The sequence below is a fragment of the Ovis canadensis genome, chromosome 7, assembly GCF_042477335.2.
Source record: "Ovis canadensis isolate MfBH-ARS-UI-01 breed Bighorn chromosome 7, ARS-UI_OviCan_v2, whole genome shotgun sequence".
Taxonomy (NCBI): Eukaryota; Metazoa; Chordata; class Mammalia; order Artiodactyla; family Bovidae; genus Ovis; species Ovis canadensis.
In genome coordinates this window covers 27,651,459-27,672,772 of record NC_091251.1, presented here as the reverse complement: position 1 = coordinate 27,672,772, position 21,314 = coordinate 27,651,459, and the positions used below count along the sequence as shown (strand labels likewise).

Here is a 21,314-nt window from a genome sequence, read left to right as displayed (position 1 = left end):
GGGACTGATGGTTCCTAGAAACAGCTGCAAGAGAAGATTTCAGAGAAAAATTACCCTGAAAAGCCCAATAAAATGCACCATTCATTTTAAGATAGGAAAGCTAGTATCGCTCTCTGCTCTCACCCATCAGTCCATTTCTGTTGACAAATGAGACACCAGGGCAGTGAGATGGCTGGGATGCTCAGAGATTTGACAGGAGCACAGTGGCTCCAGCAGGGAAAGTCCCGAGGTGCCTCAGCATATGGTCGGCCCACAGCCCTCATCATCGCCGACCAAGGGCAACAGGACCCCTGGTCCTGTCCACACATACTTGTCAGGGGCTTTGGTCTGACACCCTTCTCCATCTGAGACTCCTTTTAATACCCTATCAAGTTGACTTCACTGATTTCACAAGATGGAATGAAGGTCTGAGAGGGGTTGTGACACAACCCCTGGGGCCTCTGTGGGGAGGTTAAGACCCAGGTTTGTAAATACCAACCTTTGTTAACTCATTCACTCCTCCGTCCATCCATTTAGTCATCAGCCCATCCCCCAACCAAATGCCCTTCCCCCTATTCATCTATCTATCCATCCGTCCATTCATTCAGCCACCCCCTCAGTCTACCCCCTCATCCTCCCATCTAACCATCCATCCCTTCCCACATCCATCCACCATCCATCCATGCACCCATCCATCCACCCTCCATTCATTTATCCATCACCTATCCATCCATCATTCTTCTATCCCTCCAGCCATTATCCATTACCTACTCTCCCATTATTCATTCTCCCCCACTTCCAGAAATAACTTGCAGAAGCTTCAACAAAAGACACAGATAAAACAAAACCTTTAAAATCTGAGTTAAAAATGAGAGCTAATTAAATACAGGGATTGGAAGGGGAACAATTATTCTTCCACACCAAAAGAAATAACAGCATAAAATTTAGTCTTGAGTTCCCCAGCAGCAGGACAAAAATGAAGACAGGAGCTGGGCTTTCGTTTTTGACGACTCTGAGAGGGACTCATCATTCAGTCTTTAAATGAGAGGCTGACATCGATGTTTTGGTAACAAATTTCAGAGGAAGAGCAGAAACACACTTTTTCCTTTCCCTAGTAAGAGCCATGGGCATGTTGTTGGGACCCTGTAATGGAAGTTTGCCCAGTAATGACCTTCAGGTGACCTCTTCAGGAAGACCTTTGAAGGGTTCCCTCCCATGGATGACAAGATTTTCCTGCCTCCTGTGTGATGGGAGGGGTAGACAAGCAGGGGAAAGAGAATCACACCCCAGATGATGGGGTAGAGAAGGGGACCCTTGAAAATACAACGGCGGTAGTTAGTCTCCCTTCCACCTGAAACCAAGGGAACTGGTACATGTTACCGCAAGAGCGATTTCAGTTAGACTTGGAGAAGACCCTCTAAACCCTAAGGATACCAGCACTCAGATGGAGGATTCTGTCTTGTGTCTTGGAGGGTGGGGCTAGGCCAAAGGCTGTTGGGCCCAGGCCCTCCCTGTGGCCCCCACTGACTGGGGGTCCGTACTGTGCTCCACAGGCCTGCAGCCCCCTCTGGTCGCACGAGTGTGGGAGCTCCTACTACACCACAGGGATGTGTTCACGGGTCAACTCCAACTTCAGGTTCTCCAAGACCGTGGCCCCAGCTCTCCAAAGTAAGTGGCTTCCAATCTGTAGACTCAGGCTGAGCAACCGGCAGTCCCTGCGAGGCCCCAGGCTCTGACCTCCCCATCCCATGGCTACAGAGCAGAACTTGGACTCTAGCCCCGCCCAGCTCCGGCTCTCTGGGTAACCCCTGGGGTCACAATCCTGGCCCACCCTCCCCTACAGAGTGATGGTGGGGGAGTTAAGGTTATGAAGACCATCCTGACAGCCAGAGAGGCTCTTTGCAAACCTGAGTGAGGAAGAGATGGCCAGGCTGCCATGTACAGCAGGCAGGCTGTGCACTGCACAAATCTGGGGACGCGGTTCACTACTGGGGACGTGTACTAACTACAGTGTGAATGGTGCCCTCTGATGTTACACAGGGCAGCTGCCCTGTAGGTGCAGGGCCAAGGAGAACAGAAGTATTCCTGGTAACAGTCCCATCTAATCCGTGTTCCTGGACGTGAGGAAGCGCTGCCCAGCTTTCCCGGGGCCTCATGGAACACAAACCTCCCACTCTCTCCACACCTGCCAGGAAAGTCTGGGACGTCAAGTGCAGACCTTGCCTCTGGCTTGACTCTGAGCCTCACTATTTCCTGTGGGCCAAATACCATTGCCCAAGCAGCTGCGGCCTGCTTTATTGAGGGCGAGGGGATCAGCTCCTCTGGCTGAAGGCAGCCTCCCTCTGAACAACAGCGCCCAGAGACAGAAGGTGGTGCGTGGAGGAGGAGGGAGGAAGGGTCAGTCCCGCGGGGGCTGCGAAATGGTCCTCTTGGGGGTGATGAGGGGGCTTCGATTCTGTTCTCACACAACATCAGCGGGAGAGCAGAGGCAGCGGCTGGGCTGGGAGGAGGGCTGCATTCCCTCTGGGTTCAGCCTCCCAGAACCTCCTCCTCCTCACCCCGCTGACCAGCAGATCAGATCCCAGGACACTACCCCTTGCCCCCGCCACCTCTGCCGACACCACGGAGGATCTAACTCCTCCGGTCTAGGATGAGGCCCCAGGTACGTGTGCGCATGTGCGTGCACTCGTGTTCAGAAGCGTGTTCAGCCATGTTTAAAAATCACAGACCTAAAGCAAGGCTCTTCCCGAGGCGTCTTGAAAAAAATTCTGAAATCTTAAGAAAGAGATCAGTACTAATAAATGCATTCTAATAATAAAACTGGCTTTAAAAGAAACCTGGTCCCTACCAGTAGATTAGAACCGCCCACCACCCCCCCCCCCCCAATCAAGGCGTCTCTGTCTCGTGTCCTCGCGGCTGCCGGCAGCACGCAGCCCCCCAGCACGTGCAGATCCACAGGTGTAGGGCCACGGAGCAGTGGAGAAGACAAAGTTATCGGCACCATCAGCCTGGAGGCGTAGGGCCATCACGCGCTACGTGTAGGATGCAGGCGAGTCGAGAGCCACCCACACAGCTTCTCCTAAAGCAGAGGCAACCCTGAGCATCCGAGCCACCCAGAGCCTCTGAAGTGCTCACAGAGCCTGAGACAGGCTCCTGGGCTCAAACCCACCGCCTTGCCCTCCTGGAGCACTGCTGTCAACGTGCTGCACCTCCACGATGCTGGAGTTACTGGAGTGCTGACTCGCAAAGCACACCCCCGTCCCCCCCCCCCGCCCCCGCCCCCGCCCCGTACTGCTATAAAGTAGATTTATTTGAAAATAGTGTGAAAATCCTCCAGTGAAAATATGCAGGTGCCCAGTATTTCAATGTGGTATAGTTTAGTATATATCATATCAGATTCATGATATCTTATTTCAGAGTAACCCCAGCTGTTTCACAAACAGAAATCAATTCCTTAGATGTTAAAAGATGCTTTTTCCATTTGTTATGGTACCAAGGTTTCATTATCCATTCTGTTGCTATTATTCATTTTAATTTGGTATTCATATTACAAGAATATAGAGAAACTTTCAGACTCAAAGCAGAGATCAAGGCACAAGAGCTTGACCTGATGATGTCATTACTACGTTAACAAACTGGTTTGGTTAAAAAAATAACATGAGGATCAGCTAAGATTCTTGAGTTCAGCTCGGGAAGCATCACCTTGTTAATTCTTTGTAGCAATCCTCTGCTATCATTATATCTCTTTTACAGAAGCAAAAACAAACAGATGCCAAGTTGTTAAGTAACTTGCCCAAGGTCAAAGCCAGAGGTCAAACAGTCTGATGCCAGATTCCACATTTCTAGCCCTTACACCATGCCTCCTTCCTAAGAAGTGAAGCCCATTCATTTGAGCTGAAAGTGGTAAATGCCAGCCTGCCCATTACTGTAAAATACACAATAATGAACCAATGATTTGGGCAGTGTTGGCTGCCTTCCAAACTAGGACCAGCCGATGGTGGTCAGTTCCTTATGAGGAGCAGAGGCATTCTGGCTTAACTGATGCTGTGTTTAGACTGCCAGCTCAGAGCCGTGGAGCAGGGTCAGGAATTCCTGGGCTCCTCTCTCACGTGGCCCAGATAAATGTTCAGCCTGAAGACGGCTCCCAGACCAGGCTTCCTTGGACAATCATTCAGGGAACCGGAGATTTGCAGACCCTGGCTCCCGGGGCAGCTGTGACCATGTCCTCACTTCGCAGGGTGCCAGACCTACATGGACATCGTCATTGTCCTGGACGGCTCCAACAGCATCTACCCCTGGGTGGAGGTTCAGCACTTCCTCATCAACATCTTGAAGAAGTTTTACATTGGCCCCGGGCAGATCCAGGTGAGCAGGGCTGGGACTCTTTCCTCCTCCAAACAGGGCCCCCCCAACCCATGGCAGATGCTGCCCTGTGTGGGGGAGTGTCTTTGCATGCACTAGAAAGATGTAGGTGAAAGGGCCAGCAACAGGGTCCTGCAGCCCAAGACACCCATCTCCACTGGGCACATCAAGGGACAGTTTGGGACATCATTGGGTGGGTCAACCACTGTCCTCTGGAATGGACACCATCTATTAACAAAAACTTTGATCAGCCAGAGAGTGGGAAGGCAGCAGAATCCTGCTGGGTGAGGCAGGGGGAGAATTAGACACTTTGATCTTAGAGAAGAGACTGGGGAAGTAGTCATAGCCGCCAGGACATATTTGAAATGCTGCCTAGCCAGTGAGGGGGGAGGTTTATTCAGCATTGTTTTGGCAGGCCAAATGAGGACCAGTGAATAGAAATGACAAGGTGGTAGATTTCAAGTCATCTGAGAAATTATTTATTTAATAACTTTATTTATTTCCCTTTGGCTGTGCTGGGTCTTCGTTGCCTGCAGGCTTTTCTCTAGTTGCAGCACGCTCAGTAGTCATGGTTGCTCCGTAGTGTGAGGATCTTCCCAGAGCAGGGATCAAACCCATGTCTTCTGCATTGACAGGCAGACTCTCTACAACCGAGCCATTAGGGAAGCCCTAGGAAATTGCTTTGTAACAATCAAAGCTGTTAAAAAGGGGGTGGGCTTTCTCATGAAGTGATGAGTTCCCTACCCCTGGTAGACCATCTTTTAGGGTATGCCAGGTGAAAATTCAGCATTCAGAAATGCACTTGTACCAAATAAACTCTGTGGGCTCATCCAAAGATAGTATTTGTTCATTCTAGTCCTACTACAGGTAGAGTTTGTTTATTCTTTTAAGATTTTGTTTCTTTTAAGGATATTAATATTTGAGGCTAATTAATATTTCAGACTTCTCTTCCAAAATATAACGAATCTTAGCTCCAGATTTTGGTGAACAATACCGTAGCCCATCCTCCCACACTGTTCCTAAGATTTAGATTTCACTTCTATGCTCAACTTTTGTCTTTTTAAATAAGAAACTTAATCTGCTGGGCCTTTTAGGTCAGTCTCCTCTTTCGATAGGCGCCTCCCCCTTGTCTCACCAAGCCAGCCGTTCATTCCCAGGAGTTTGCATTTCCTGCTTCCCTTTGGCTTAGTCCCTCGCCCTTCGGAAGGTCCCCAGGCCTCCTCACACCTGAACGGTCCCAGAGAGATGACTCCAGGAGGCCCCATCACCGAAGGGCCAGCCTTCAGGGGTCAAGACATTCGGTTGCCCCTCCTTTTCCTCGCAGGTTGGAGTTGTGCAGTACGGAGAAGACGTGGTACATGAATTTCACCTCAATGACTACAGGTCTGTAAAGGACGTGGTGGAAGCTGCCAGCCACATTGAGCAGAGAGGAGGAACGGAAACCCGGACAGCATTCGGAATTGAATTTGCTCGGTAAAAAAAATAATAATAATAATTTTTCCAGATCTTAGATACTGTTCTAGTTATCTATTGCTGCCCCACAAAATTTAGTATCTGAAGAGACAATAATTAATCCCTCAAAGTACTGGGCATCGGCTGGGCTCAGCCATCACTTCCCCTTGGATTCTCTCATGTGGTTGAAGTCTGGTGTTAGCTGGGGCTGTGGTCATCTGAAGGCTCAACTGGACTGGTCATCCAGAATGGCACGCTCACGTGGCTTGGCAGTGGAGGCTGGCCATGGGCTGGGAGTTCAGCTGAGGCTTGCAATCTGAGCCCCTGTGCGTGGGCATGCAGCTTGACACTCTTACTTTATGGCAGTCAGTCTTTGAGAGGAAGTTTTCCAAGGGACCCAGGCAGGAACTCCAAGACTGCCTGTGACCTAGCTGCAGAATCCCCAGAATAAAACTTCTGCCATAGTTTTCTTCTGGCTACACCACACAGAATGTGAGATCTTAGTTCCTTGCCTGGGGATTGAACCCCTGGCTCCTGCAGTGGAAGCATGGAGTCTTAACCCCTGGACTGCCAGAGAATTCCCTGCCATAGTCTACAGCTGAGCAAGTCTCTAAGGCCAGCTCAGGTTCAAGGAGAAGAGAATTTAACTTCCCTCCTTGATGGAGGAAAGGCAAGGTCACGTCACAGAAGAGCCTTTGGGGGACAGGGGATATTTTTGCAGCCAACTTCGGGAAATATCTTCTACCACTGAGCCCCTATCAAAAGTGTGTGGGTCGCATGAGAACAGAATCTTCTTGTGGGGTATTTTTCATGAGTGGAATGTGAGTAACAGAGTCAAATCTAACATCTGAGATTACAGAGCCATGAGGCTGGTTCTTTAAAGGTGACACAAGTACTCACAGTGATAATGAAGGTTATTTATAGCCATCCAGAGAGCTACGTGCTTATTCCAGTGACCCTGCCATTGCTCAGAACACTGTATCCACCCGCACTGGAACCAGTGAATGATTTTAAAGTCAGTTTCCCCAGATCTTTCCAGCTGTAGCCAAAACTCCCAGGATGACTGTGTCCAAGGCATTGAGATTTAAATGTAGAAATTTTACACCTACAAATATGAGCTCTGCTGTGTTCATTGAGACCACAGTCCCATTACGTTATAATCCCCCCTCAAGTAGGTTTAGTCAATGTGTTTAGCAGAATTCCACAGTGTGGGAGCTATTTTATAGTGACATGATTTTGTGTGGTCAAAGAGTAAGTTTTTTCCAACCTCACGATTCTTTATGATTATACGCTCTACCAGCGTATTTCTGTTTGCTGATAAAACTTTCTCAAGCTTTTTCCCTAAATGAGCATCTCTGTTTGTAAAGATGGCTCTTACTCACCCTCCTGAGAAATGGGCCCTTGTTGCAATTTTGTCTTCATGGGGGTGAGCCCCTGAGACCCCCACGTAGGCCCTTGTGAAGTGGCCAGTGCAGAACTGAGGAAGCCCACACCCACTGAGCTATCTGTGAGAAGCTGCCTGACTCCCAGTGGGGTGGAGCCCACTGTTTCCATGTCACTTTGCAGCCCATCTCCCCCAGGCTAAGTGGAAGTGTGCGACTCACCTAGTGACTTGAACCATCGTGACTCACAAGCACCGCTGGGGTGTGCAACCTGCACCTCAAGTGAACTTTCAAATCTGCTCTGCCTGGCCAAGTCTGCGGTCCAAATTACAGCTGGCTCCTTTTAAGGTCAAAGGTTTTCTTTCCTCACTCAGCTATTCATAGAGCATTTTTTTCTGTGCACCTACTAAAATAGAAGATCCAGGCCATGGACTTGAGGGTTTATAAAAATGGTAACTCGTGATCCCAGGCTTAATAGGGAAGCTCTGATAAGTGTCAGCCTAACTCAGTGAGGATGAGAGAGGAAAGGCTCCAAGGGAGGATCTTGGGAGGACTGCCAGGATTGGGGGACATCTGACCTGTCCTAGGAAGATGTCAGGATTCCAGCAGGGAGAGGCAGAGAAGACATTCTGCCCCAGTAAGAACAGAGGAGAGGGAAAGTCAAGGAACATTTATGTTCAGAGCTTTGCTCTGAGCAGTTTGTGTTGGGGGGATAGTAAGCCCTGAAGCTGCAAAGAAGGTTTGGAACTAGATTATGAGAGAGGTACTGTTGTAGCCAAAGCAAGCGTGAGTGGCCAGTGAAGGTTCTTAAGGACAAGAATGTCATCATCAGGCATGCACATGAAGGTGCCTCTGGCCACGTGTGGCTTTAGGGGAGGGGGCAGGATGGCATTGTGATGCCACCTCTGTTCATGCAACACCTTTTATTGAGCATCTACTGTATGCCTCACCCAGTTTTAGGTACTCAGGGTGAATCAGTGAACAAAATAGATAAATGTCCTGCCTTCATGAAGCTGAGGGTGAGGCGGACAATAAGCAAAAAAATAATAATAATAAAATAGTATGCTAGAAGACACACGATATGGTGGGGAAATGTTCTTCTTGTTTAGTCGCTAAGTTATGTTCAACCCTTTGCAGCCCCATCAACTGTGGACCATCAGGCTCCTCTGTCCATGGGATTATCCCAGAAAGAATACTGGAATGGGTTGCCATTTTCTTCTCCAGGGTATCTTCCCAACCCAGGGATCGAACCTGTGTCTCCTGCATTGGCATGCGAATTCTTTATCACTGAGCCACTGGCAAGCCTGGGGTGGGGATGGGGGTGGTGGGAAATACAGCCTGGTAAAGGCAAAGCTCCAGTACTTTGGCCACCTCATGCGAAGAGTTGACTCATTGGAAAAGACTCTGATGCTGGGAGGGATTGGGGGCAGGAGGAGAAGGGGACAACTGAGGATGAGATGGCTGGATGGCATCACAGACTCAATGGACGTGAGTCTGAGTGAACTCTGGGAGATGGTGATGGACAGGGAGGCCTGGCGTGCTGCGATTCATGGGGTCACAAAGAGTCGGACACGACTGAGCGACTGAACTGAACTGAAAGGCAGTCAAGCAGGTTGGAGAAGGCAGATATTTAATCAGCATTAATGGGGAAGTCAGGGAAGGCTTCACTGAGAACTAACATTTGAGTGGAGACTTGAAGGAGGTGAGCAAGTTGGCCAGCAGGGTGCCAAGTGGAGGAAGTTCCAAGAGGGAGAAGCTCCAATAAAGGCCCTAAGACAAGAATGTGCCTGGTGGTCCCAGGGTCAGGGAAGATTCCAGCAGGAAGAGGGGTCAGAAGGGCCACTGAGGGTCTGGCGAGCCACTGTCAGGACCTGGGAGGAATGGGAGCCAGGACAGGATTTGAGCAGAAAGGAGACATGCTACGACCTGCTTTCTCCACCCGGTCACCCTGGCTTCCAGGTTCCCGGAACCTATCATGAGCATAAAGCTCTCACTGCTCTCCAGAAAGTTAGTCTAATTTACAAAGCAACAAACCCAAGTCTTTTACACAGTACCAATTCACAAGTTTAAATCTGATGACTCATGCCAGTATTTACGCAATTACAGATTCATACAGATATTCACACCATTCCACTCTATGGAAATATAATCCTGAGATGTCCTTGGCTCTATATGTAATAGAACCTGTGTCCCTTGCCATATTTTTTTCTCCTGAAGTTTTGTTCCTGGACCTGGCCCTCCAAGAAGGTCTGGGAGCATATTGAGTTTCCTCTGAGGGGCTCGTAGACTCCCTCCACTGAGTTGGGCTTAAGCCCAAAATATTCTCTTTATTTTGTCCTGTCAAGTGTGCCTCAGTCCATGCCTCATACTAAAATTAGAGGTTTTTTTTAAAGCCAGAATATCATAGAATTTCTCAGAGAGTGGCAGATGGTCCATTTCTCTTAACTGGTAGCTTGAAAATGCTCTGAACTAATTTATTTTAAGTTTTGTGACTTCCTCAGCATCTAAATCATGCATGTCAGCTCATCAGCTTGCCGTGTAACAAAAGATACCTCTCATAACCAAGGCCTTGGAGCCTGGAGGTGGAATTTAACCTGGCATCATGGTGCTTAAATCTGTGGGTCAGAGCCGTGAGGAATTACTGCAGTGCCTAAGGATAACATTGATTTTTAGTTCCTCATTGGAAAATTCAGAACCTTACGGTCTGAAGGAGAGTTGGCCACACAGGCACCAAAAGCTAGTGATGGTTCAGGAGCCAATTTTTTCTGCTTCATAGACGGGTCGCCAGCTGCGAGGAGTCTGTCTACAGCATGCCAGCCCCCAGGCCTCTGGCTGGACGGCCCGACAGGCAGGCCAAGCACCTGCTCTGGCCACTGAAAACAAAATAAAAAGTAAGAAAGAAGAATATTTGTCATAGAATTTGATATTTAATAGTCCCTAAAATAGAATCAAAGTGGTTCTCCTGGGAAAAATCTTTGTCACGCTTCATCACACACATTTGCTTGGGTGTTGAATTGCTCTGACTCATCACCTTTTCAGATCTTAGGGGAGTGGTTCTCAAACCCCCATGTTCATTAGAACTGTTGGAAAATTCTGGTGCCCAGATTACACTCTGGAGATTCTGATTCCATGAGTCCAGGTAGGGCCTGGCATCATTTTTATTTTAATTCCCCAGGTGATTCTAATGTGTGCTAGGGTTTTTGAACCGTGAAATTAGGGCCTCTAAAGATCTTCACCTGACCCTGAACTCCCCTCCCAGAACCACCCCCTCCCTCTGCTTGCCCAAAGCAGCATGATCAGGACTTGAGAGGGTTTTTTTAAAGTCACTTTTTAAAGACAAGCAGATTTGAATGTTGCTCAGTTTCATAAAAAGAAATGAAATTGTGCCATTTGCAGAGATGTGGACAGACCTAGAGTCTGTCATACAGAGTGAAGTAAGTCAGAAAGAGAAAAACAAATACATATTAATGCATATATGTATGTGGAATCTAGGAAAAAATGATATGGATTAACTTATTTGCAAAGCAGAAATAGACACACAGACGTAGAGAACAAACGTATGGATAATGGGAAGAGGGGGTGGGATGGATTAGGAGATTAGGATTAATATATTTACACTATTGATACTATGTCTGAAATAGATAACTCATGAGAACCTACTGTATAGCACAAGGGATGCTCTCTGGTGACCTAAATGGGAAGGAAACCCCAAAAGGAGGGGCTATGTGTATACATATATGTATGTATATGTATATGTGTACATACATGTATGTATGTATACATGTGTAAACCCAGGGACCAAACCCTGATCTCTCACATTGCAGGCAGATTTTTTTTGCCAGCTGAGCCACAAGGGAAGCCCACAGAATGTATATATATAGCTGATTCAATTTGCTGTATAGCAACTAACACAACATTGTAAAGAAATTATACATCAATAAATTTTTTTTAATTGTTAATAAATAAATATAAAGACAAGCAGATTTAAGACCCATCTGAGCAGCCAGTGGACAAGTAGTCTGGGTGTCTCAATCCAGCTTCTTCTTTGGTTTGAGGTTCCAGCAGCTGTAGAGTTGCCCTGAGAGCTTAGCCCTGGCTCCCGTGGCCACGCCTCTGCAGGAGTTTGGGGGGTTGCCCCATCTCCACTTCCCTCTGTGACCCTCCCCTGTGCTTGGGTTCCAGCTCAGAGGCTTTCCAGAAGGGCGGAAGGAAAGGGGCCAAGAAGGTGATGATTGTCATCACAGATGGGGAGTCCCACGACAGCCCGGACCTAGAGAAGGTGATCCAGCAAAGCGAGAGGGACAACGTGACCAGATACGCCGTGGCCGTGAGTCCTGTCCCACACACCGCCCCCCATCCCTACCTTCTAGAGGCTTTGCCATCAACCCCCTGGGGACTCTGTGCATGGGGGAGTGTTTTCTGGCCAGTGAACTACACATCCGGGCCCTCAGATGGGCCTGTCCTTCTTACGTCTTCACAACAGCTGTGGGTTTTTTCTTCCCCTCATTGCCAGGCAGGCTCTGAAACCTCAGAAACTGGAAAACACCTCCAAGCCTCCCACCTCCAGCATCCTAGCTTAGAGCAGTTGCTCCAGCCTGCCCTGGGTGTGTGGGGGAAGTCTGTGCCATGTCCTGTCTGTCGCCCCTGCCCCCCATTCCCTGGCAGGTCCTGGGCTACTACAACCGCAGGGGGATCAACCCAGAAGCTTTTCTGAACGAAATCAAATACATCGCCAGTGACCCCGATGACAAACACTTCTTCAACGTCACGGACGAGGCAGCCCTGAAGGACATTGTTGACGCCCTGGGGGACAGGATCTTCAGCTTGGAAGGTGAGCACCGCTTCCTGAGAGGTGCTCGTGGTCCTGGGCTCCTGGCAGGCGAAGCCCACGTGAGGGAAATCCAGCCCCGCAGGGACTTCCCTGATCGTCCAGTTGTTAAGACTTCACCTTCCAATGCAGGGTTCCATCCCTGATCCGGGAGCTAAGTCCTGGCCAAAAAACCAGAATATAAACAAAAGAAGCAATATTGTAACAAATTCAATAAAGACTTTAAAAAATGGTCCACATTAAAAAAAAAAAAAAATCCAGCCCCACAGGATGAGAGGGTTTAGAAGTCCTCCCTCCCTGATAAACCCCAGTGCTCCCATGCTAGACGTGAGGCTCCACACTTTCCAAACAGCCTTGACGTCTGGTTTTGCTGATAAGCTCCTCCTTTTACAATGGAGGTAACTGCAGTTCGGAGGGACTAAATGACTTGCCAGAGCTCCCACCACTTGGGAAGGAACTGGGGTTTGAATGAGGGTTGCCAGATATAACAAATATAAAATATAACATTTGGGGCAGACATACTAAAAAACCATTCACTGTTTGTCTGAAATTCAAACTTAACTGAGCATCCCGTATTTTATCTGGCAGTCTCCGTTGAGCCCAGCTGAGCCCGACTCCACAGCCTGAAACACTTACTCCCCGAGTCTTGCCGCCTCCCACCCCACCGTTTGCAAGGTTTCCTCAGACTGTCTCACTCCTTCTGATTCAAACTCCAGTTTTGATTTGCGCAGGGCTCCTTTGCACCATATATTGCTGTAGGGGGGACCTTGCCATACTGGATTCTCTTCTACCATATGGGAGGAGCGTCAAAAGAAAGAGAAGGCAGCGTAGCATCCCAGAACCCCAGCAGCCTGCTCTGCATTGGAAATGATGAGCTACAGACACAGGAAAAGAGAAAAACTTGCCATCAAAAACGATGATAAAGAAACAGAGAGTAGGGACCTGAGTTTGACCCTTACCCTAGAATTAAACATCCAGATCAGTGAATTTATTTTCAAAATCGTTGTCTTGTGTGATAAGAACATTGCGTATGTCGACACATCAGAGCCCCTCTGTGGGGAGCTTTTGACACACATGGGATTCCTTGCGCAAATCTGTGGTGGCGACCGCTCTTCCTCCTAAGGGCCGATTTACAATTTGGGAACCATCCAGAGGCATCTGGAACCGAATCTGGTGAATAGTAGGAATGGACAAAGTGGGAAATTCCATTTCTTGCCAACAATGTAGGTGATTTCTTTCCATGCACTTTTCTGGATCTTTCCTCTATGTTGACACTCTCATAGTATGCGTGCCCTGTAATATGAGGTATTCCAATCCCTTTTCAGCAGGGTTGCTAATAATAAACCCACATGGCCACCTGGAAGGGGCCTGCTGTTGGGGTGGATGAGCTGGACTCAGACCTGGGGCCCCGTCTCACCTCACTGAAAGTGCCTCCAGGTCACAGATGCTGGGGACTGAGCTGCAGACATGTCTGGCGCTAAGAAGTCATGCACGCAGCTGATATCTTTTGGTCCCTGTTTTAGGCACGAACAAGAACGAAACCTCCTTCGGGCTGGAGATGTCTCAGACGGGCTTTTCCTCTCATGTGGTGGAGGTAAGGATGGGTTTAAAACTGCCCTCCCACCCTCTCACTCTCCTTAGCTACCTAGGTCATTATCCTGCCATTCCTGGGCTGTCTCTCATCCCCCTTGCTCTCTTCCTTGGGGTCTCTCTGCCTCTCGTCTCTGTGGCTAGAAGAGGGACATCCAGATCAATTTATAATTAGCTGTCTCAAGCCCTCTCTGTCCAGGGTGCTGATGGGGACATGTCCCTCAGGACTAAGGGTCCTGTTTGGTCCAAAAAAGCCTTGTGCAAAAACCAGGCCAGAGTGGCAAAACCTGTTGCCTGGGCTCTAACAGTGCCCTGCATGCCCGAGGTGGCCTGTGTGTGAGGGCCCAGCCCTGTGTCCATGTGGACAGAAGTCCCAGATGTGCTCCAGCAGGCGGCCCACAGGGGCCTCTCAGAGTGCGAGCTCGGTGTCATGTTGCAGGGGTCCCAAGCAGACCCGTGGTGTCACCAGCATTGGGCTTCGTCTGGGGCACGTGCCTCACCTGGATCCGATTCTCAGGATGGGGCTGAAACCTCACAGGATTGCCAGAGGGGCATACGCATGCGTGCCCAGTCACCCAGTCATGTCCTGCCAGGCTCCTCTGTCCGTGGAATTTTCCAGGCAAGGATACTGGAGTGGGTTGCAATGTCCTGTGCTAGTGGAACTTCCCAACCCGGGGACTGAACCCGCGTCTCCTGAGTCTCCTGCATTGGCAGGCGAATTCTTTGCCTTTCAGCCACCTGGGAAGCCTGCCAGAGGGGCAGAGGAGTCCATAGCTGTGAGCACACTTTACTTCTAAAGCCGTTTGGAGGTAGAGCCCTGCCTGAGAGTACCTGTGGGGAAAGCCTGTGTTGCTGGTATCAGCACACGCCCCTGTGAGCACACTCCGGGCTGACAGGTGCCCTGGGTTTGTGCATGTGCTCTGCCCAGCTGGCCCCTTGGGAAGGGGTCATGCCTCCCAATCTGCCAGAAAAGGCCTATCGGTCCATCCCACTTCTACATCACTTTCACTAACCCCCTGAATTCTCCCCACTCCTCTGTGAGGTGAACGTGGCAGGGTTCCTTATTCCCAGTTTCCAGGTAAAGAAGCCACGTCCCGGGAATGCCAAATGACCTGCTGAAGTGACACAAGTGAGAGAAATATTAGCCTCATGCTTTCCCCCCACACTGAGCAGCTGTTCCATGAGAGTGGGTGGAATCTGAGGGGGTGCTGAGTCAGAGATCCCAGATCGGAGGGGAGAGGGATGGATGCCCAGCACACAGCGGGCAGATGGACGGAAATGCGGCTCCCGCTCAGCGTTTCCTGAGCTGCATCTAGACTATCATGCCCACTGAATACAGCAAGATATAAACATTACTGCTCTGTATTGACAGTGGTCATGCAAAATGTGCCGAGCACTTTAGTTTTTTTCCAGAAAATTTCTGTGCCTCATTCATGCTCAAAAACAGCCCTGCAGAGTCGGCAGATGGTAATAGTTGTCCCATTGTAGGTGGTCACATTGGCAAATCTTTTCAGTGCCTTTTCTGTGCTGGGCCCTGTGCTCTACCCCAGGAGGTACAGAGGCAAGAGCCCTGCCCTCAGGGAGCTCCCAGTCTGAGGGTAAGGGGCTGCATACCAGGAGGGGCAAGGGCATCATTCATTCACACAGGTCAGGCATCAAGTTCTGTGTTCCAGCTGGACTAGCCCTGGACTCCTGACTCTGGGGTCAGGGCTAGTTAGAAAACGCAACAAAGAAAATCAATTTCATTAAATCCAACAAGCATTTGTCAAATGTGACTAAGATATCAAAAGGAGGCGGAATTTATTCTTGCCACATAGGAGTCAGCCTGAAAACAACGCAGAACAGCAGTCCTGAACTTAGAGAATAAGATGACAGAAACTACAGACTTCCCTGGGCACAGGTGTATAACTTCCAGAGGCCCGCCCATCCATGGAGCCCTTGTAGAGACTCTCTGCTCAATGGGGAACCACGTGGATCCATCTAACACTCATCAAGGCCGCTTGAGGCACTTTCCTGGTGGCCTAGTGGTTAAGACTCTACATTTCCACTACAGGGGGCACTAGTTTGATCCCTGATCAGGGAATTAAGATCTGCATGCATGGTTTAGCAAAAACAAAAACAGCCCTTGCCAAGGCTGTGTGTGATCAGGGTTTTACAGAAGGAAAGGCCCAGGCTAAGGGAAAGGAGATGCAGGGGAGCATCAGGGGAGTCTCAGGCTTGGACAGGCCCCTGAGGACAAGGATTTCAGCAGCCATGGGTGGCAGCAGGCAAGAAAAGAGAGGAAGTTATACTCATAGGACTGGGGGAAGGCTGAGCACACACGGGGTCCCAGCCTTGATGGTGGGGACAGCAAGAGAGAGAGAATGTCCCATGTCTCCATCTTCCATTCCAAGGTCAGTTTTTGAGCATCTCCCCTTGGGCCTGGCTGTGTGTGAGGCACTGGGGTATACAGAGATGAAGCTAACATTTCAACTGACAGCAATTCACAGTCTAGTTGGGGAGCTGCTGCTAAGTCGCTTTAGTCGTGTCTGACTCTGTGCGACCCCATAGATGGCAGCCCACCAGGCTCCTCTGTCCCTGGGATTCTCCAGGCAAGAACACTGGAGTGGGTTGCCATTTCCTTCTCCAATGCATCCATGCATGCTAAGTCGCTTCAGTCGGGTCTGACTCTGTGCGACCCCATGGACAGCAGCCCACCAGGCTCCCCTGTCCATGGGATTCTCTAGGCAAGAATACTGGAGTGCATTGCCATTTCCTTCCCCACTAGTTGGGGAGAAAGACTCCTAAATGATAAGTTCAGTCTCCTGCTTCTAATACTGTGATCTATGTGTGCCCAGGAATCAGGGAATCTAGAGAGAAGGAAGGTTAAGACAAGCTTCAGGGATTTGGGGAAGTTTAGCTGCACCTTGACAATGCCCCAAGCAGCAGAGTATGTCAAACAAAATGAGTTCTTGCAGGATCAATAGAGTTCCTCTGCTGCAAAGGGGAGACCAGCAGCTCAGGACCTCAACTTGTTATTGAGGTCAAGGTCATCAGCTGCCTCCTGTAGCTTCCTCCACATGCTCACATCTTGTTCTCTTCCCCTAACTGGAGAAACCCAGGAGGCACTTCCCCACTCTGTAGATAGAAACCCCAGTTCTGTCACCCTGTGTCTTGTTTTCAAATGACAGTCATCTGGAAGCTTTCATCTGATAAGACTTGGAAAAAGACAATGATTACATTTGAATTTGAGACTCTTTAAGACATTTTAAAGAATTGTTTACATAAATAAAATCCTTCCAAATCCAAAGGATTGGTGAGAGTGATGGTGGCCTGTCTGGCACTGTGAGTAGCCATTGGGTTGCTGTTTTAGGGCACAGAAGTTTTCCAGTGCTAGGCTGGTCATGCCATCATAATCGGCCACAGCCGCCCTGTCCTTGGGAGTCCAACCCCACAGCTCTCCGGATCAGTCAGACCTCTCTGGGGATTAGGGACAAGAAGGTCCAGCCTCTCAACTTTGCCCAGAACAGGTCCTGAGCCCAAGTGAGTACATCTCTTGGGTGAACCTTGGGGCTCCATCTCCTCTGGAAACACTCCCTAGACAGCCTCAGGCAGCTGCTGCCTGCAAATGTGCTGAGTCTTCAGTTGTCCTGGGCCTGTGGAGCTCTGTCAGAAGGAAGGATCCCTAGTCCCAAGGGAAGGACCCATAGAATGTTCACAAATGACAGAGGAAGGGTCAGGTCTGATCACCTGGTCTGCTGCCATCTTACCTAGCAAGGAAAGCAGGCTTCAAGTTAGGGGGGCAAAAGCAACAAGAGATAGAAAGGACCAGAGTCCAGATTAGGAGACCCCCATATATCCCCGAGCCCCTGGATGAACCAAAGCTCCAGGCCACAGGCATTATTACATTCCAGCATGATGGCCAGAAGTCAGAGCTGCTGGGAAAACCAGGGACCCAGAGCCCCAGGGAACTCTAGTCCTGATAAGCCAAAAGGAAAAAGAATATTCTGGAAATTACCATCAGCAAAATGAGCTATGGATGCCTGGCCAAATTTTAGAATGGATTTGTAAGCCAATGGTTCCATTAGCATTTGGAAATGAATGTGAAGGTCGCTGAGAGCTGGAGTGGCTTCTATTAGTGCTGGCTGCTTGCTGAGGTGATGAACTCCCTGTCAAGCCGGGTAACCAAGAAAAAGCTGCATGAATCTGCCAGAAAGCTTGCAGAAGAGATCCACAGCTCTCAGCCTATAATCCCCATGGGCCACAAGGGGAAGGTGTGGTAGAAGGGAGAGGACCATAAATAATTGATGCCCGTGGTGATGGCTCTCCTGCATTGCACTCCGTAAATTTCCCCAACATCGAAAGTTTACAGAAGGAAGCAGTTTTATTAGGGTGGACCTTATCTACACAAAAGACTTGGCCACTCACTCAAGATGAGAACAGAGTGTTTTTTCTTTAAATTATACATGATGGTCTAGGAGGACGAACCTTAGTTACATTTGAAACAGGCTAAGGTGGTGTGGGGTGGGGTGTGGGGTGGGGGGTTACCCCCCAGACCAACAGCCCCAGCCACCCCCTGCCTTTTCAGTCTGTGCCCTTTCCACCAGCCCTCCTGGGCTCATGGACCAGATAGCTAAGGTTAGGGGTGATTATGTAAGGTTCTCAGCTGCTGAAGCCTTAAAGTTGTCATCTTTCCTAAGGATTTTGCATTTGAACTCATTTTGCATGTCTTATTTAATCAAAAGTAGAAGAAACTCATCCATAATGATGAAATGAGGGGTTGACAGCTAAAGGCTGTAAACTCCTTTTGAGCCCCCTTAGCTCTAGACAGTGGATTCTTCCCCTGCCAGCTCTGGGGCAGGCAGCCAGGGCTGCCCCCATGAGGCCAAGGCCTGCTGCCATGCTGTTCTGCATTCTTTGCAAGTTGACCCCTGGTGACAGGAAACATTTCTGGTTCTTTGAGGTCCTCAGAAGCCCAGCCCCAAGTCCTAAGGTTGTACCCTGGTGCCCAATGCCCAACTCCTGGCCATTGTTCCAGGACCTCTGAGTAGAAATAACCATCTCTCTGATCTGGAATGAATAGTCAAGTAAGAGCATGCCCTTTGATCCCCCGCCCCCTCCTCACTGTCCCAGCCTACAGCTTTCAGCCCCACGAATGATGCAGGGCCCCTCTCCACAGAAAGACTGCAGGCCCATTTCTGGGTCTTTCCTGCCTAACCCCATCTCAACATCCAGGCACTGATCCCTTCCTCAGGCTCTGCTAGGCTTGTTGAAAACATCTTCTACCGAGAGAACCTGAGCAACTAGTTAAAGCATCATCCGCCCTCTTAACTGTGTATTTGCCTTAGAAGGTGCTCTTGGGGACAGAGTCCTGACCTCCCTGCGGCCACTCTGGTAATGGACACGTGGGTGAGGAAGTCATAGGGGAGCCTGAGGGAGGAGACCAGCACCCCATGCCCTCTAGGTGGTCTCCCTGTGAACAGAACCGCCGTGGGCCACCTCCATCGGCCCCCGCAGCCCTGCCTCTCCAACATCAAGAACTGGTATCATCTGGTGTCCTCTTTCCATTGCTACCAGGCCAGAGGAGAGCTCTGTCTGGCTGTGGCCTCAAACAAATCGTTTTGCCTCTCTGAACTTCAACCTTTGAGCAGATGTCTGAAAAACATGGGAGGAATTGAATCTTGAGGCTTGGAACTTGAAGTGTGCATTTTGAGACTTCCTAATAAGTCAGAGGGCTTCTCAGGTGGCTCAGTGGTAAAGAATTCGCCTGCCAAAGAAGGAGACTTAGGTTCGATCCCTGGGTCCGGAAGCTCCCCTGGAGAAGGAACTGGCAACCCACTCCAGTATTCTTGCCTGGGAAATCCCATGGGCAGAGGAGCCTGGTGGGCGATAGTCTAACAGGTCACGAGAGTCAGGCACGACTTAGTGACTAACCAACCAAGAAGTCAAGGAAGGTTTTCTTAAAATCCTTCCCTAACTCTGCCATGTACCCACCCACCCCCTCAACAGGCCACCCCCTCCTGAGGGCCCTCAAAATAGGTTGTCTTGGCCTCTATCAGATCATTCCTCACAGACTCATCTGTAGGTCCAGCTTGACTGTGAGATCTGAGGACCCCTGCCTCCCTGGAAGTATTTTATGGCTGAATTAATGAATGTGAGGAACTAATATGTATGCAGTCCTTATTGGCTGCCAAGCACCCTGCTAAAGACTCAAAATGCTAGTTCTCACAACTATTAACAGAACTGCAGAATAGTCTCAGAACTATTCACACCTGAGGACCCTTAGGCTAGGTGAGAGAGAGGAACTTTCCCAAGGTCACACAGCTGGAGGCTTTGGAGCTAGAAGTGGAACTCGAATGTCTAGCACCAGAGATCACGGTCTAATCCCAGGCCTGGGGTTACTCAGCCTACTGACCATCTGGGCTGGGTACTTCTTTGCTACGAGGCTGTCCTGTGCGTCATAGGTAGGCAGGAGCATCCCTGGTCTCTGCTCACCATAGCAACCCCAACACCACTTGGGGCTGTAACTAACCAAAGCTGACTTCAGGAATTACTAAATATTGCCTGGGGGCTAAGCCACCCCCAGTTGGGAACCACTGTACTAGATTATGCGGCTTCCCGTGCTGGGCATGTGGCCCAACCCTGGCTGGGGACAGGGACGAGCAGGAACACGGAGTTTGGGGAGATCTGGTCACACACCAGGGAGCACTCAGCTGAGGTGGGAAGGTAATTCTACAGGACCGGTCAGAGGACAGCTGAGAGCTGAGCTGGTGGGATCCGATGGTGAGGGCTCAGGCAAGTACAGGTACAGGTCCTCCTCAAGGAGGGCACACACTTGGCCTCAGATCTTCTGGGGTCACCAAGCCCATGTCCTTATTTCTGCACAGAGAGCCAGGAAGGTCAGCTGCCACCCAGGCGCACCCTGGTCATATCCCCAGGAACCTCGCAGGGAAGGAAGCCATAAGTGAGAGAGCCAGTGCCTGGCCTGGAGCGGGGAACACGGAGCTTCCCCATGACGCCCTTCTGTTTGTTTTCCAGCTGGGCTTGAATGCCTGGCTTCTTCCATCAAATCTTTGGCCCTTTCTTCAGCCCCATGCTTCCAGATTTTTTCCAGACTCAAAAGGTCTGGGTTTTCCCAACTGGGAAAAGATGGTGACCACCTGCGGTTTGCCTTGGTGGCCTGGGCTTGCCCCCTCAGCCAGCCTACTCCTCACAGGGCACCCTGTCCGCAGCAGGGCCCCAGGAGACCCTGCTCGGGAAAGGGCCTCCCACTGGGAGTGCAAGCCTGCCTGCAGCCACTGCCAGGTGGACTGGCAGAAGGTCAGGCCCCAGAAGCCCTCGGCCTCACAGTGCTGCCAAATGCAGAAATTCCAATGGAACTGCCAAGCCCCACCGTGGTGAGTCAGCATCGGTCTCCCCCAGCTGAATCCCAGGTGCCCAGTGAAGCCAGGCCTTCTCAGTACATCAGAGGTTTCCAGTCATCTGCAAAGCCAAACATTCATCTTCAAAGGACTCCCCAGGAAGCAGACTGGCCTGCTGTCATATTGAAAGCAGAATCTAGGGGCTTCTGCAGAAGCCAATGAACATTTTTTTCCCTCTGACCAACTCCATCCCAGCCCTGCCACGGACTTGCTGTGTGACCTCAGGCAACCCCTCTTCCCTCTCTGAATCTTGGGTGCTCATTAGTCTAATGCAGATAATGACTGTCCTGCTGGCCTCCCACAAACGGGTGACTGGATGAG

At 49.9% G+C, this 21,314-nt stretch overlaps 1 protein-coding gene across 1 annotated transcript in view; it reads left to right on the top strand.

Annotated features, from left to right (window-relative positions):
• The window catches only part of ITGA11 (integrin subunit alpha 11), a 136,161-nt gene that overhangs the window by 72,924 nt on the left and 41,923 nt on the right, over window positions 1-21,314 (top strand). Inside the window, exons 5-10 of the mRNA XM_069597661.1 lie at window positions 1,533-1,647; window positions 4,217-4,344; window positions 5,666-5,814; window positions 11,358-11,502; window positions 11,841-12,006; window positions 13,527-13,597. Of these exons, the coding sequence (XP_069453762.1) occupies window positions 1,533-1,647; window positions 4,217-4,344; window positions 5,666-5,814; window positions 11,358-11,502; window positions 11,841-12,006; window positions 13,527-13,597 (774 nt within the window). The remainder of the gene's footprint in view (window positions 1-1,532; window positions 1,648-4,216; window positions 4,345-5,665; window positions 5,815-11,357; window positions 11,503-11,840; window positions 12,007-13,526; window positions 13,598-21,314) is intronic.